This window comes from Branchiostoma belcheri, unplaced genomic scaffold, assembly GCF_001625305.1.
Source record: "Branchiostoma belcheri isolate BF01 breed outbred unplaced genomic scaffold, Haploidv18h27 scaffold154, whole genome shotgun sequence".
Classification (NCBI taxonomy): domain Eukaryota; kingdom Metazoa; phylum Chordata; class Leptocardii; order Amphioxiformes; family Branchiostomatidae; genus Branchiostoma; species Branchiostoma belcheri.
Window position 1 is genome coordinate 1 of NW_017802980.1, and position 17,588 is coordinate 17,588.

Here is a 17,588-nt window from a genome sequence, read left to right on the forward strand (position 1 = left end):
CGGTGGGTGTTTGATTGCTTCTATAATTGTGTACACGGATCATTATGACATGTTTTTCGAGGCAAGTGAATTTACCTGCAGATTCGATTTCCTAATGCCATTCTATTCATCCTTCGTAATTGTATCTGCGATATAGTTAATACAGGAAGTTCCCTATTAGGCCTTCAGGCAATGGACAGACTGATTTAAAAATCCTCTGAAGACACCAAAACTAATCATAGAGAGGGTGGATAAAATTCAGAAAACAAATCCTTCTAAACCATAGGAATACAAAGCTGCTTTTGTGAATTTGTGGTAGTACATAACTACTTTTACAACAAGTCGGTGTTTTGAAATTTTTGGTCCGTAAACTAAAGGGCCACCAGAAAGTTGTCATGACAGCCTAATGGCCCTCATGTAGAGTTGGTTTGGCTCAATCACTGCATCATGTAGATCAAACGCAAAAACGCCTTCTGACTACTTTTTGTACTTTTCATCCTACGGTCACAGGTGAATCCGTCCGTGTTGAGGCCGAAGCCGTCCCGACAGGAGCACTGGAAACTGCCGATGGTGTTGGTGCAAATCTGAGCACAGCCGCCATTGTTGGTCTCACACTCGTCGATATCTGCAAGAATACATGAATTAATAAAATACATTTATTCTACGTTTATGGTGTTACCAGATAAGTAAAGGTCATGTATGCAAAATAAGTGATATCTAACTATATATACTATACTAATGTGAACTACCAAATGCACGTACAGCTTCAGATACATGTATGTGCAGTTTTAACTTTTCCTCGCTTCTTGTAGATGTAGTAGTAGATTGTATGAGCATACGGACCTTGTAATGCATGGTTTGTCTAATTTCATAAGCAATAAATTTTTTTGTGCTTTATCTAAATGCAGAAACCTGGGAAACTTGTATACAATCATAGAGGATGTTTCATTTCTATACAACCCTTAATTTCCTCTAAAACACAAATTGACATATAATGCAGATCCATTGGAATGCCATTACAAAAGATGTTAAGTATGGTGGTGATTATCCAGGTAGCAAGTAAACGATGTAAGTCCGATATTAAGTGTAATAGTAAAACCCCGGACAACCTCAAACATTGTATTTATTACATATCTTTAAAACACGTGGCTAGTGATCTGAATATTATTGAGATAATCCACCGCTTACCACTTCCCATAGTGCCGAAAAAAGAGCTGGCCGCGTCGTCTTCCGGCATGATTCCGTCCGCGGCACACGTCCCTGTGGCCTCACTGTAGGCCCCGCTTGGACAGCCTGTGGAGAGAACGGAAACGTCAGCCGGGGTAGCTTCCAGTTTAAGTTTATCGAGATCCAAAATCAGGTTGACAATTTACCATTGCAGCTATTCTTCCTGTGGTCCTTTTAAAAAGCACAAAACTACATAACGCATTGCAAACAAAGTACAGTATAGTAGAGAAACTCGATTGTACAGGATATTCCTGTAGGAAATTGGCAAAGGAAGTGATAAACAAGAGTTCCACGATATCATACCTTCGCCAAATGATGTTAACCCTTGCGGTTGACGAATTATACAATAATTTTAATCATTGATTTTGTAAATAAGAGCCTCATTGCATGGATTATATCAGTTAATCATATTCTCCACCCAATGACAGCCTTATCTTAACAAAAAGGCTATTATAGCACTTTCTCATAAATTATGCAAATGAGGTCATGATTTGAATAAATCGTAGATTTGAATAAATCATATTTATTGATGTTCACCTTTACTTAACTTCCAAATGTGGCAAGTATGAAATTCCCAGCAGTTACAACTATGAAATCATTTTAAAAATTGCCATTGGTTATGCAAATTAGGTCCTCATTTACATAATCTATATCCTCAGATGTTTTTCTCGTTCTCAAGTAGATGTCACAAGTTCTAATATCGAACAAAACACATTTATAAGATTTCCTTATCAATTATGCAAATTAGCTCCTGATTTGCATTATTGTCATCTGGTTATGTCAAGCATCACTTCAACTACCTACATACCAAAAATCACGACAATCCGTCAACCGGTTCTTGATTTATCCTCCTTCAAAAATTTTCTACAAATGCTCCTGCAGTTCCAGAACAAACCGCTAGGGGACCCAAACTCATGTCACTTCTTCCCTATCCCAAGAGCTATCTGTCATCCAAAATTCATGACCTTAGCATGTCCAGATCACGAGATATCAAAACCGGAAGTTCTGCTGCAGTACCTGAAAAGCCGCCAGGGGGCTCAAAATCTAATCATTTCTAGCCCTCATCAAGACCTACCCACATACCAAGTTTCATGACAATGCATATTAATCTTCTTTAGTTATGCTGTTCACAAACAGACGGAAAGACAGACAAACGCTACTGAAAACATAACCTTCTTGGCAAAGGTAAAAATCAGTGTAACACCTTGCCAAATTCGATGGATCGTGAGCTCCTCTAAAACAGGGACGACGGATGATAATGATGATGATGATTCAAACAATATGAATAAGAGTTCCACGACCCCATACCTTCGCCAAATGATGTTTACCCTTCCGGTTGATGAAATATACAATTTTAATAATTGATTTCGCAAATAAGACTCTCCATTTGATCCGTTTATCATATTCTCCAGCCAATGACAGCCTTAACAAAAAAGGCTATTTTAGCACTTCCTCATAAATTATGCAAATGAGGCCTTGATTTGAACAAGTTATGTTTATTGATGTTCATCTTCACAGATGCAGCAAGTATGGAATTTCCAGCAGTTACAACTATGATATTATAACAATTTGACATTAAATATGCAAATTAGGTCTCATTTACCTAATCTTTATTCTCAGGTGTTTTTCTCGTTCTCAATTACATGTCACAGGTGTTTCATAGTCCTATTATCGAACGAATCAGATTTGTAGAAGTTTCTCATAAATCATGCAAATCAGCTCCTGATTTGCATAATTGTCGTCTAATTATGTCAAGCATCACTTTAGCTACCTACATACCAAAATCACAACAATCCGTCGACCGGTTCTTATTATCCTTCGAAGATTTTTTAGCAAACACTCCTGCAGTTACAGAACAAGCCACTAGGTTTGCCAAACCCATGTCACTAATTCCCTAAACCAAGAGCTATCTACCATCTAAAATTTGTTACCCTAGCATAAGATATCAAAACCGGACGTTCTGCTGCAGTACCAACAAAAGCCGCCAGGGGGCCCAACATCTAATCATTTCTAGGTCTTACCAAGACCTACTCATCTACCAAGTTCCATGACAATGCATATAAAGCTTCTTCAGTTACGCTGTTCACAAACAAACAAACAGACAAACTTACAAGGCTTATTACCTTCTTGGCGAAGGTAATAAGCCGAAGCGTAAACCTTCTAGTATAGTCCAAGTAGTGACTTCCCCTCCAAATATCCAGTCATATAGGACTAGTGTCATATAGAACCTATTAGTTATTAATATTAATAGTCTTTTGGCTTTAACTTTGTATTGAGAGCTCCTTTACACCTAGTTTACATGGGTGCCAGCCCTTCCCCGACTAATGTTATATGTTCTAATTTTTCAATATTTTATTGGGTATGAGTATATTGACCTAGTTGTTTAATTTCCCCCTTGTTCTAGCTTTACATTAACAATCATGTTCAAGTTACTAAGCTTTATATTTTTACTAAATGACATGAAGTTTGGAACAGGTATTGCCAACTAGTCGTTGTTGTTTCGCGTGTCAGCGAGCTTCGGCCGCCTCCAAAAATCGCCGGCGATCCCGAAAATTCACGCAATGCTCGGCGAAAAATCGGGCGTACTACGGTCGATTAGAGATCGATTTACGAGCAAATGTAAGGGCCCCTTAATTAAATAATCGCATAGGCTGGACCACCAGTCCATCCAACTTAGCCGAGTCTTTCGGTCAAGCAACGGTCCTGCTTATGCTTAGGTCACATTTGAAACGGCGCCCGTTCGGCGTGTCCTCGGTGTAGCTATAGACGCCGGCCGGCGTCATGACGCCGAGCGTGCGCCGACGGTCAGGGTCACAATTAAATGTTCCTTTACGGCTCCCTGTCGGGGCCTGGTTGTGCTCCGGCCGGTGGCTTCTAATTAATATTCATAAACTTTTGATCCCCTTGGCGGCCGGTTTCTGTCAGGGACCCGTCCGGTGCCCGGTCAGTCCCCCGTCTTGACCCGTGAGGCTTGCGGTAGGGTGCCGACCGGCTTTTACAGTTCAGCCGGGCAGCTGTCAGGTCCCTGGCGGGGTCCAGGGAGGATCCTGGAGCGTCCGTGGCGGGATCCCGTCGTGTTTGTCAGCCGGTATATATATGTAAACGCTGCACTGCCTGCTATCATTGCGACTTTAAATAGATGTTTCACGACCCCCTACAACGTGTAGACCCATCCATCGAGAAAAGTCCGGAGCAAGTGCTTTTTTGGTGAATGCCCTCTACTTCTTGACACATTTCAATGTATCCATAATGTTATATAATAACAGCAAATTTAGATATTACAGTCCAGTCTGTATGTAACACTTCTGTTTAATTCTATCCAGTGCCAGACAGCCCTTGCCAGCAGGCCTAAAACTCGCCATTACCCTACGTTTCCTGGCGACCGGGAACAGCTACCGATCCTTGGAGTTTCCCTCAAGGGTAGCCCACATGCAACACAATATCACTGTTCTGAAGTACATGTATGCCGGGCTATCGTCTCGGCTGTTTTACATTGCCCATCGGCATTCTGACACACAAGTATACGGTGTAACACACACAAGTACACGGTGTAACACACGCGTGTTGAACTGTGCGACGTAGTCTGAACAAGGAGTTTACATATGTCCCATATAACCCCATTTTCCTTACCACCTTATGCACTTATCAGCACATGTGACGTCATAATCTTAGGCAGGTGCCTGTTCGGCCGCCCGAAGGGTCCCGGGCAGTGAGGTTACGGCGTCGCTTCGGCGTATTTCGCCGAACGGGGCCCGAAGTGATTTTAACTCTGAGTTAAAATCGATTCGGCGACCGCGCGGGGCCAAAAATAGGCCGGCAGCTGTTGGGAAGCCCGCCGGTCTCCGTCCAGGTCCCGTTCGGTAGTGCCAAAAAACAGGCCGAACACGCGCCGAGCGGGCCCCTTTCTTAAATTGTGACCTAAGCATTAGCGATTGTAATCGACAAGGCGTGTCAGAATCGGGTGTTTCTCCACCCTTCTCAGTTTTCACATGTACCAACTTATCCAAGAGTACTAACTTGTTCCAATATACATCTAGTTGAATGGTATAAAACTTAACATAGGATTCAATGTCTATGGAGTACAATGAATTGCTTTTATGCATGAGACATACGTTAGTAGTACTTACGTTGAGTTATCCTGTAAACCTCGTTTGCCCAAGGACCGCCTTCGCCATCGTCTTTACAAGCTCCCGATGGTCCGTACATCTCATAGGTGTTTTCCGCATCTGCAGATGCCGCGCACCAACCTCCATTCTACATGAAGCGGAAAACACAATAAAACTATCCTGACTGTCCATTCCGTTAGCAGTTCAAACAATGATAGCATGGCAATTATCGGGAGAGTGGCAGCATATCCGCCGAATCATTTGCATGTCTACGCTTTGACAAGGTGGACGGTGCCATGGGATCAGTCTTTTTGAAACGGCACAGCCTCTACAGTCATACAGGCACAGACATACCGACACACTTAGATCAGGGGACAATGTATTTTGTATTTTGTAAAGATGAAGAAAAGAGAAAAAACGCAGTTTTAAAAGCAATCAATTCAATTTCAGGGCGGCAAAACAAGAAATATTCTTGATGAGGAAGTCTATCTGATATTGACATTGTCCGCATTCCAACTACTATAGAATCATCCGGATCGAGCCAAATACATTGCTGACAGAATCTATTCGGCCAAAAATACCACAATAAGAACGCTCCCAATCCGGTTCGATTCGGATTGATCCGGATCTTCAACGCTTCACCTCGCGAATCCCGATCGCGACGGATCAAGCCTGCAAATCTTCTGTTTGTACGGAGGCCCAGAATTACAACCTGCGTCGTCTGCGCCAATACCTTCCTCGTCTGCGCCAATACCTGCGACGTCTGCGCGAATATATTCATCGTCTGCGCGAATACCTTCCTCGTCCGCGCGAATAGCTGCTTCGTCTGTGCGAAAATCTTCCACGTCTGTGCAAATACCCGCGTCGTCTGCGCGAATATATTCATCGTCTGCGCGAAAACCTTCCTCGTCCGCGCGAATAGCTGCGTCGTCTGTGCGAATACCTTCCTCGTCTGTGCAAATACCTTCCTCGTCTGCGCGCATACCTGAACTATCTGCGCGAATACCTTAACTATCTGCGCGAATACCTGCGTCGTCTGCGCGAATACATTCCTCGTCTGCGCGAATGCCTTCCTCGCCTGCGCAAATATCTTCTTTGTCTGCCCGAATAGATTCCTCGTCTATGCAAATACCTTCCTCGTCTGCGCGGATACCTTCCTCGTCTGTGCAAATACCTTCCTCGTCTTCGCGAATACCTTAACTATCTGCGCGAATACCTGAGTCGTCTGCGCGAATACCTTTCTCGTCTGTGCAAATACCTTCCTCGTCTGCGCGAATACCTTAACTATCTGCGCGAATACCTGCGTCGTCTGCGCGAATACCTTCCTCGTCTGCGCAAATATCTTCTTCGTCTGCGCGAATACCTTCCTCGTCTGTGCAAATACCTTCCTCGTCTGCGCGAATACCTTCCTCGTCTGCGCGAATACTTTCCTCGTCTTTGCAAATCCTGCGCCAACACCTGCGGCGTCTGCGCGAATATATTCATCGTCTGCGCGAAAGCCTTCCTCGTCCTCGTAGCTGCGTCGTCTGTGCGAATACCTTCTTTGCGCGAATACCTTCCTCGTCTGTGCCAATACCTTCCTCGTCTGCGCGAATAGATTCCTCGTCTATGCAAATACCTTCCTCGTCTGGGCGAATACCTTCCACGTCTGCGCGAATACCTTCCGCACCTGCGCAAATACCTTCCTTGTCTGTGCGAATACCTTCCTCGTCTGCGCGAATACCTAACTCATCTGCGCGAATACCTAACTCATCTGCGCGAATACCTGCGTCGTCTGCTAGTGTTAGGTCGACTCCGGCGTTTAAATGATCTACGGCCAAAATATTCAAATGATACCAGGATTTCACCCCCTGGCAAAGTGAGCTAGTCCACCTAGGAAACGTTATTTGGAAGTCAATGACAGGTCAAACCATGACAAAGGTCACACATATGGCTTCATTTTAAAAATATGTTTCTTTTGTTTTCTTACCAGAAAACTGGGTCTTTTTGAGCAAAATTAGCCCAGCAAAGAATTATCTAAAGAATAAGTCCCCCCAAAAAATCAGTGTACACACTGCTATACTTCTGCGTATGGCGATTTGATGGCCCCTCTTCTTCTAGGTAACGCAACTAGGTAGATGAGGGGAAAAAATACCCCCTGGCTGATACACTGAGGGGGTGTGATCATGTTCCCCAAATATGAAATTTATTGATAGCCCCCTTGGGATTTGAGAGCTAGGCTTATACCCTACATCTGGCCCTTAGGGGTCTGGCTATTGAAAAATCGGTATAAGTACTAACTATAGTCAGTCTGTATACATACTGCTACTTTTGCGCTTAGCGCGATTTGCTGGCCCCTCCCCTATTCGCGCAGACAAGGAAGGTATTCGCGCAGACGACGCAGGTTATACTTCTGGGCCTCCGTATGTTGGAGAACGCTAACTGGATCAAACCGGCTTGGTTTGGCCTGGTCGACTTGAGGACATAATACCTCCAGGATCATGGAGTGAACATGTGGACTGTGTACAAATTTTTCCTCCAACTTGCGCTTGTCTTTCCCAGTCGTCGTTTCACTTTCTTTCAATGTTCTCCCTACTTCCAGTTTTCAAAATATAAAGAATCGTCAAAATACCACGCCGGCCATAGTACAGGGAAGGATTGTTACGCACGACAAAGTTCTGTAAAAGTAGGAGCTTTCAGACGGCATCCACCATCTTTCTTCAGCTAATGACGAGGGCAGTCCCGTGACCCAGGGTTGAAAGGTCAGCACAGATCACGTGACTGGACGAGTGTGTTTTGGTCGCAGAACACAGTACTAATGGGCGACGCGGGTATAGAAAGTAGTGCACACAAACCTCTTGAATCCTGGCTAGTGCGACTTATGTGAGAGGTAGCTTGAGTAAACTGCGCTGTGTGGTATAGAAAGGTATCGGCTTGTACACCGTATGATTTGGATTGTGAACATTTTCCTTGTCGTGTATAAATGTGCGGCATTACGGAACCGCGTTCCGGGGTGAGCCGGCTGCAGTTCCGTTGACCCCGGTAGAGGGCCAAATCATCCTTCTTGTGTAATGATGGTGCCTGTCATGTTTTTGATCTTTTAACCCTTACCTTCAACGAGGGACACATAGCGGTTTTCCTGAAACTGTAGCTTATCCAGCTAAGCTAGCTGTAACTTCCATGCGGGAACGCGATCAAAGCGATCCGGAAACAATTCTGTACGATACGATACAATACGATACGATACGGTAAAACAAGCCTAGTGGACAAAGGGCCATTTACTGCCGTTTCTTGGCACATTTTTAAAATCATTATTCCATACTTGAAGCGCTTTACATAGCCCCAAAAACAAGATATACGAGGAGTCCTTTTATATTTTGGTACCGCTAATAAATATATAAGATCAGCGCCTATGATACAAGCAACCATTATCCGTCAGGAACATCACATTTTGCTTTACAAATATCAGTATGCTATAGGATAGAATTGATCAACTTACTACATTAAAAGTGACAGAAAATTGACTTTAAAACTTAACTTTTATTGCCCTGAAATGGCTTTAGGATTGAAAGTGGCCTTTAAGACGCTAGAAATCAATTTTACATACCTGAAGAGCAAACACAGAGAAGTTGCGACTCTGCGCCACGGCCTGGCATTTCTGGATGGCCTGTTCACGTGACTGGTACGGTCCGTCCAACCTCGGGTCCGATCCCTCGACAGTAGGGATGGCCCTGTCAGCGGTGTCTGCCCAGCACCCGAGCCGTTCTACCTGAACATCGATATCTGAGCAGGGGAATCGTCAACATTGTCCGGTTAGATGTTTACATCGGACACATCCAAGCAAATCAGTGATGTCTAAACAAATATAACTCTGAGATACGGTCTTAGTGATTGTACAAAAAAAAGGTACAAAGAGACAAACGAATAGACTGATACAAAGTTGGTGTCGCTCTCTAAAATGTATTTTGTAAGTCTATGTCTGTAATATTGTTACTGATTTTATCGTTCCCTCAAGTTTTTATTACCATAGATATTAATTAATAAGTCAACAATTGAATGTGCTGGACATAGTTTTAGTTGTGCACCTTGTAGTTATATTTCCTTATGCATGTATGTATGCACATAAAATTCAGCGTACGGGCTGCCAGTAGTTGATTTGTAATAAACCAAACTAAAGAAGATAACTAAAATTAATAAATTAAATCTCTCAAAAGATCACTTTTTAATGCTTCGATTGTTTTCAAGATGTCATTGGGACACTCAAGGTTCAAAGTAACGTCCATACCTTCATACACCTCGACCTCACAAAGTGTGAGAGACTGCTTTGTCGGTAGAAGGATGCCCACATATCGGCCCGTACGCCCGTGGCAGTCCACGGTGATGGCTGTTTGTCCCGCCGGCACCACGTGGTCCCCGCCGCAGGTTGGGTTGGAGCCCACGTGAGGAGAATCTCCGACGTGAAGCCGGAAGGGACTCAGCCTTTCCTGACAGCAGTCCTGTCGGTTGAAGATGACGACGTCGCCGACGCTGCGAGAGCTGCCCAGGTTGACACGCCACCACGGGTTGTCAGTCTGCCGGGTGTGGGTACAGGATTCACCGCGCCAGGCTCCATTTCGGTCGCCGTCCACCGCCCGACCAGAGACGCCGTCGTGTGAGACGCTTGATTGTTGCGTTGGTTTCCCTAAGGCGATGTTTGGGCGGCGAATACCTTAAAAAAATGTTAAATTGACGTTTCGTTAAGTAGTAATTTTGACAAGGAAATGATGTCATAGGTCACATAATAGCCTGTGATGATATCATCATCATGTCAAGTAAATACGTCGATGAAGGTTAGACATCCAGGTAATACGATACGCCAAAAAACTGTTACTCAAGCAACTGGATATGATTTTGAAATATCATTCAAAATCATATCCAGTTGCTTGAGTAACTGCTTTTTGGCATGTCAAGTAAATGTAGCCAAGACCTACCCAAAGAAACCTGGACTTCACACAGGGTCAGTATTCGGGAGGGGCCGGGGAGACGGACGCCCACGTACCGCCCCCTCATCCCCTGACAGGAGACGGAAATGGACGACTGGTTCACGTCGATGTGATGGTCACCGCCACACTTGGGGTTCTTGCTGACCTGGTCGGAATCTCCGATGTGGATGTTGAAGGGGTTGAGTCGTTCCGAACAACAGTCCATCCGGTTGAAGATTGCTACTCTGTTATTAAAAACAATGCATAATGTTACGTTGGTAAAGGTTACTCATAGTCATACAGGGTGGTAATAAAATTAGTCTAGAGTAGTTTACTCGTTTCGAACTGGACTGGGTTTTTAATTGGTAGACGTTTCAGGTATCGTCCGACACCTTTCATCAGTACAAGTGAATGTTTACACAGGATTTTACGGAACAAGAATTAAGTTCTAAATACACAAAAATAGAAACAGTCAATGTTCTAAAGAAAGTTCTAAAGAAAGCAATCAATCAATCAATCAATAGCCCTTATTTATACTGGAAATGCCCTGTCGGCCTTAGCCGCTCTTCCCAGAGGTCCAGTTTAAATAAACAAATGTAACTGAAAGGGTTCTAAAATAAGTTAACTATCAAAAGTTCTAAAATACATTAAAAAAAGGAAGGAATAACTTATAGAAAACTAAAGTACGCCAAAAATACAATCAAAAAGTGTCTTCAATTATTGTTATATAGAATTATACATTATTAGAAAGCTTATAAATTATCATTTACATTAATTATGTGTGTTTGAGCTTGATGCTTATGTATATCAACTGATGAATCATACATGTTGTTCACATACCTGCTAACCATATACGACTGACCAAGATCCACCCACCAGCTTGGATATGCCTCTGTAGCAGTGTGTGAACAGGAACCAGCCTGGTAGTCGCCATCAGTGTTCCCGTCTACAGCACGGCCTGCAGCCCCAGTCCAAGCAGTGCTGGTTTGATACGCTGACTTCCCCAGGGCGACACTGACACCTATCCCTGGCGAGAGGACAATCATCACCAGTGTTATATGGCAATATATTTGTGTCAAAAATGCGGGGCTAAATGTGTGACCTTTTTCCTTGATTTCTGTCACATGCGACGTAAAACACGTCACGTCCGACCTATTACAAACACGTCACGCTTAAGTTCGGCACCTGTGACTATTGCCTTAGTAAGAGTCACTGGTGACTGTGAACGAGCGACACCTAGCGGAATTTGTATGCGGCGGAGACAGGGACGTGGGTCCAATTTTAATTCACGTCACATGTCACAACATAGTAGGTGTCCTCTAAAATGTCACGTTCGACCTACCACAAACAAGTCACACATCAGAGTATGTCACCTACTTCACGTCCAACGTAAGATAAGTCACGTTCAAATTACAACAAGGTATTCAACCGAGCATCTTGAGAAGATATGCACACATTCTAGCCTCCTTCGCAGTCTTGTTGGGCGTTATTTTTTCTCTGAGCGACGCGAGTAATATGCCGCCGCGAGGGACGATTTGCTGCCGAGGGAGTGTTTGCCACGGAGAGAAGGTTTCGCGCTCCAAACCTTCTCTCCGTGGCAAAAACTCCCTCGGCAGCAAATCGTCCCTCGCGGCCGCATATTACTCGCGTCGCTCAGAGAAAAAATAACGCCCACGCCCAAAAAGACTGCGAAGGAGGCTAGGCATTTCCGACGGGGACATTGTAGAGTGGCTGTGTAAAATTTCACAAGATATAGAGACAGGATTATGAATACTGTATTACCGTCTTTTAGAAAAGAGAGTGAACACACGCGCAGCGAGAACACTTTTAAAACCCTGATCGCCGTGTGACAAGCATACCCTGATATGTGACGGGTTCTTTGACGTCACCTATTTTACACTGGACGTGACGTGTTTGTGGTAGGTCGGAAGTCACGTATTTAACGTCGCGCATGTGGCGTCTGTTTAAGGACGTCATCTACTTTATTTTGTGACATGTGACGTGAATTAAAAATGGACCCACGTCCCTGTCTCCGCCGCATACCAATTCCGCTAGGTGTCGCTCGTTCACAGCCACCAGTGCATTGCATTGCAGAAAGAAAAGTCACGTCCTACTAAAGTGTAAGCCACAAACCGTTAACTAGTTTATCAATAGAAGGACGTGACTCTTACTAAGGCAATAGTCACAGGTGCCGAACTTAAGCGTGACGTGTTTGTAATAGGTCGGACGTGACGTGTTTTACGTCGCATGTGACAGAAATCAAGGAAAAAGGTCACACATTTAGCCCCGCATTTTTGACACAAATATATTGGCATAAGTGTTATGTGCGTATCTTCTTCTTGTTTGTAGGTAACGTACGTTCCTCATGCAGAAAAAAGAAGAAGAAATGTAATTGGTATCTATTGTCATGTAATTTGCTCAATGTGCCTATTGCTTTTTCTGTAAATCACTATATATATAGTACAATGGTGGGCATTATTGTGAATTGACTACTCTGAACATTTTGAACGCTAAACAACACAAAACCTAGACCGTTCTTTTCGTTTTGATTTCCCTGTTGATACAAAAGATGGGTGGAGTGTATAAAACTTACCTGAACAAGTAGCTGGAAGGAGAAGCGCACATCCAAGCAAGATGACACCGAGTGTCCTCATGATGGACCTTCTCTCTGAAACAGAGCAAAGACAAAAGTAGATAATTGAAAACACTGCTTGCATGTCAGCATAAGTTTTATAATATGTGATTTTGTTTGCTGCAATTTATCTAGCCTAGGGATGAGGTGATACATCGTCTTTGACATGCAGTCAAACCAGTCTACATCACCGCCGTGGGGAACATCATGGTGACAAGACCGAGAAACAATCTTCTTGTATACTGATTGATTATCAATAGATTATTGATAAGTAAGCTATGTGCAATAGACCACTGAGATTATAAATTAATCATTGATAAGTATGCCATGTGCGATAGGCCACTGAGTTTTTGTTGAGACCGTTGCCTCTTTATCTTTAAAGTAACTGAACACACATACACCGTGTACTCCGTACAATGAAATATACTGTACATATAACACACACTGGGTACTTGGTCCGCTTCGGGTACTTCCTAATCGGCGCTCTGGTTATGAGATAGATAGTGCAAAGGCCGACGGGAATAGAACAGGTTTCGCAGTTACTCGAACGCGTTCGCAAACCCGCTGCTCGAATGGACCTATTACATTACTACGTCACAGTTTGTTTACAGCAATGAATGCCGGGGCGCCCGGGCAGTTTGTGGTGAATCAATGTTTACATTGTACAGGTGTGTGTGTTTGTGTAGCGTTACATATACATGTAGTAACGCAAGCTTACCAGTTTACGTGCAGGACCAGTTTACGGTCAGTTAGCGACACGGCTGCACTTCGAGATGTTTCATCCATCCTCATTTAGCACCACAGCGCTACTGCATGCGACATTGGGCTACACACTGACATTTTATCGTGGTTTGTTGTTGACCACTTCGGTAATTTTTTGCAGGAGGTGTTTGTTAACGTGTGCTTATAAGTAGAGTATTACATGACAAAGGTCCAAGTGACCGTTAATTGGTCACTCAAGAACAATTCTCCACTGTTAACTACTGCATAAATAAAAGCTGGCACGGCACAAAAAACGCAGGGAAGAAATGACACGGCACACACTTTTATAACCGGCGAACTACTGTTTCTTCACATGGGTTAAATATTTAGTTCTGCCCACGCGTTTTCACAAAAAATGTAATTCGACCGTAAACTGGTAACCTTGTATTACATGTACTTTCGTCTACTGTCACAACTAACCACCCTTTACGGCATGTAATGCTGTGTCAACAAAACTAGACCCAGCAAAAATCAAACATACCTGACTTTGAAAACTTGAAATGACCTTAATTCTTTAACTGACCGTTCTAGAATGTTCTTTAGAACAGGTAAACAAACTCACATAATAATGTAAAAGCTAGGTCCGTTGTCTCAGCTCAATACACTCTTATAATAATGCTGTTTAACTTTGTGTTCTTACCTAAAATGGACTACTGTAATGCAATTCAAGATGAATTACGTCCAATTTACAAACAAAGTTTAAAAACTATTCACTAAAACAAACAGTGTTTCACATTATAAGAATTACACCAACTCATCAAAAGAAGGACAGCTTTGGAGTTTGACACATCGCATCTTTAATCCTGTTCTTTTACTCCATGTGAGATGTCACAGACCACGGGCATACTGGTAACCAGGGCTTCGAAATAGGTAGTTTCGGTGCCGAGACGCGTAACATGGAATGTTAACCGTTAATTTGGAATGTGCGAGAACTCTGAACTTTTGACTAATGCCTTGCGTAGAAACCTGAGTAAATTGTACTGAGGAGAGTCTTGCAGTGTCTGCTCGACGTGAGGGTGTGACCCTGCGCTATTAATGCTAGAGATTGCACTACTACAACAGGTAGCGACTTCTGAGTGAGGAAAACGAACGGGAATGAATACTAGTAATAGCATAAGGTGGTATAGTAGACTACTAGATAATGCTATATCTAACTACTTGACGTGCAGATATGAGCTAGCCCGTGTAGCCCGTGTAGATTGTAGTCAGGTCGGTTGTCGACAGGTTAAACCTTCTCAATCGTTTGATAAGGTAGTGTAATATGGGGCAATTGTAAAACGTGTCTGACGAGCAAAGTACAAAATTTCCAGAACCGGGCAACGAGACTTATTCTTGGTTTACTATGTTGGGGGTAATTAGTAATCCACCCCACAATTTTACTTAGCGCTTGGGACATGTCATTAGCATAGGCGAACAGTTTGTTAAAAGAAACATAAATGTCTTACATTTCTAAAACAAATAGGTATCAAGGTCAAATTCACTTCTAAGAACAAGTTCTTTTACATCTTGTACGGTTTAATCAAGGAAGTTTAAACCGTCTTGGTTTACTGGACAAAACAATAAAGCTTCGAAAAAAAAATCCGCATGAACAGGAAAAACTTCACAATCCAGACCATACAATCTAAAAGGGGTCGCCTATCAATACCTTGTGGTTCTGCGACCTCAAATGAGCGGATGCCACTGAGATTTTACCTGAAAAAATTAATGTCACCAAATGCATTAAAACGACGCGGTTTGGGATTGGGCCGTGTGTGGGCAAGTTCCACTGTGTGTCCTTATGCAGTACTTAACAGATTGATTTTGTAGAATGGTGCAAAAGGCATCAGTTCAGTGAAAAAAAATGTTAATTTTTATCAAGCTGTGTTCTGTGTCTATTTGATAACACGTAGGAGTTATAGTAAAGTAAAAAGTAAAAGTCTATTTGGGCGAAAATACTAAAGGTTAAGGCAAGAGACTCCTGGGATAGAGCTGTGGAAGGGCACTCCCACCCCCTTAAGCTTAGTAATTACGCTGCTGTCGGGCGTACCCTCCATTGAAAACTAGTGACGATGGTTCCGGTGAAGCCTTAGGCACAGCGTACAAGCTAACATATCGGGCATCTTATGTCAGAACAATTATCTTGATGTGTGCTCAGGCAATCTTTCGTTGGGATTGTTATGCCCAGGAACCCAAAAGTTGTATCTTCCCTCAGAAAATCAAAAAGGGTACTTAAGCCTGGTGTGGTGGCGGTGGAGTCCCTCCACAAGCCCCCGCCCCTTCCCCAAACCACATATAGAAGCAGCTTCCTGTGTTTACTTCTTGTCTTATTCAATATCTTACAAACCTTTTAAGGTTCGGCAGAACAAAAGCGCCGCTGTTGTTGAGGCCGTCACAGCGTCGTCAGCATAAAAATGTGGATGTGTCACGATGGTCAAATTTGGGACAAATATTCCAACCTTTTTTTCGAACCGAATCATGTTCGATATGACGTCATTCGAACCGAATCATGTTCGATATGACGTCCATCTAAGCGAATCATGTTCGATATGACGTCATTCGAACCGAACGTTCGTTCGATCCGGTATCATCCGCGGACATGTACAGTAAACCCGCGGCTTCAAGCCCGTTTTTACACGGGTACCGCCTAACAGTAAAAAATCCACCTTTTCACAAATATAAACCAATTTCGGGACAGTACATCTATGCCCCGTTTTATTATGGATATGTAACATGTAACGAAGCTACTGCCGTCATCGTGTGTGACCTTGACGATCGTAATTGTTGATTACGGGGATATAAGTTGCTCACACGACCCGACATGCGTGCAAACTTGGCATTTAAACCGCAACAAAAACAAATTCAATTTACCTGAAAAACGTTTTAAGTTGTAGGCAAGACAAAAATCTTGATCTGTGCCGGACGGATTTTTTAAAGATGGCGGCGTTTTGGAATTAACGGTCTGGGAAGTCGAAAAAGTGAATTTGTTGGCGAATTTTTCGACCTTAGCAACACTTCAACTTTGAAATAAAGAAAACTGTCCGACTCAATTATTAGTTTTGGTATACTGTTCTCTAAAATGCAAAAAATGTGGTATTTTCTGGGAGATTTGGGGTCGGTTTAAATCAGTTGTTTGGTTCTTGACGTCGATTGTTCTAGAATAAGCATTCAACGCGTTAAGAGTGATTTCACACACATTTAAGCATCGTAATAAAAACAACAACATTTGAACGTAATTAAAAAAGCGGATGAGGCAGTGTTTATTTGCGGGCCGACTTGGCTTCTGTGCCGTAGAAGCAACCGCCGGGCTGGTACAGGAAAAGTAAAGCTCACGGACTTCCCGTAGTAGTTATGTTAAGAGATTTATTTTTAGTTATTTTGGCACAAAACGCCTTGCTTTGCCGACTGACTGGGCAGTGTTATTTACGGGCCTACTTGGGTTCTGTGCCCATAGGCATTTAGAGACAACCGCTTTGTGGACAGGTATATCCGCGGCCGCGCCTATCTGGGAGGAACGCTTGAGTTTGACACATTTTAAACTGCATCACATTTTCGTCGGTTTTGACAATCTTCAGCTTATTTATCTGGCTTATGTTGAACTTCATTCCTTGCGCTGTTTAGTGTTTTACCAGCCAAACTTTGTGTGTACTTGTTGTGCTGATTCGCCAGCGGCCCTCTGGCGGCGTCCTCTGTAGTCCGTACAGAAAGCCAGGCGCCTGCATACAAATGAGCCCGATCATGACGTCACGCGCCCCGATGCTGGCCAAAGACCGCCCGAGCTACCAGCGATATGTCAGCTGTTTCCGCGGATTTCCTTATTTAAAAGCAAACATGACTTGAGCAGACGGCGTTGTTGACGGGATGTAAGAAGGCGGACATTTTGATATTTGTTTCGGCCCTGTGCGACAAGTATTACTGAGTTTACAGGCATTTTTTGTTAAAATGCGTACCTATCTTTTGATCTCA

The 17,588-nt window shown here is 43.3% G+C and overlaps 1 protein-coding gene across 1 annotated transcript; it reads right to left on the bottom strand.

Moving 5' to 3' along the window:
- Nucleotides 1–481: 481 nt before the first annotated feature.
- Nucleotides 482–12,907, bottom strand: LOC109465602 (the record flags this gene model as incomplete). The annotated part of the gene is made up of 8 exons (XM_019762953.1): nt 12,846–12,907; nt 11,093–11,279; nt 10,262–10,497; nt 9,577–9,999; nt 8,899–9,074; nt 5,334–5,460; nt 1,168–1,272; nt 482–604 (listed from the first exon to the last, which is right to left on the bottom strand). Coding segments are annotated over exons 1-8 (1,438 nt in total), but the record flags the coding sequence as incomplete, so codon positions are not given.
- Between the last annotated feature and the right edge of the window lie 4,681 nt (nt 12,908–17,588).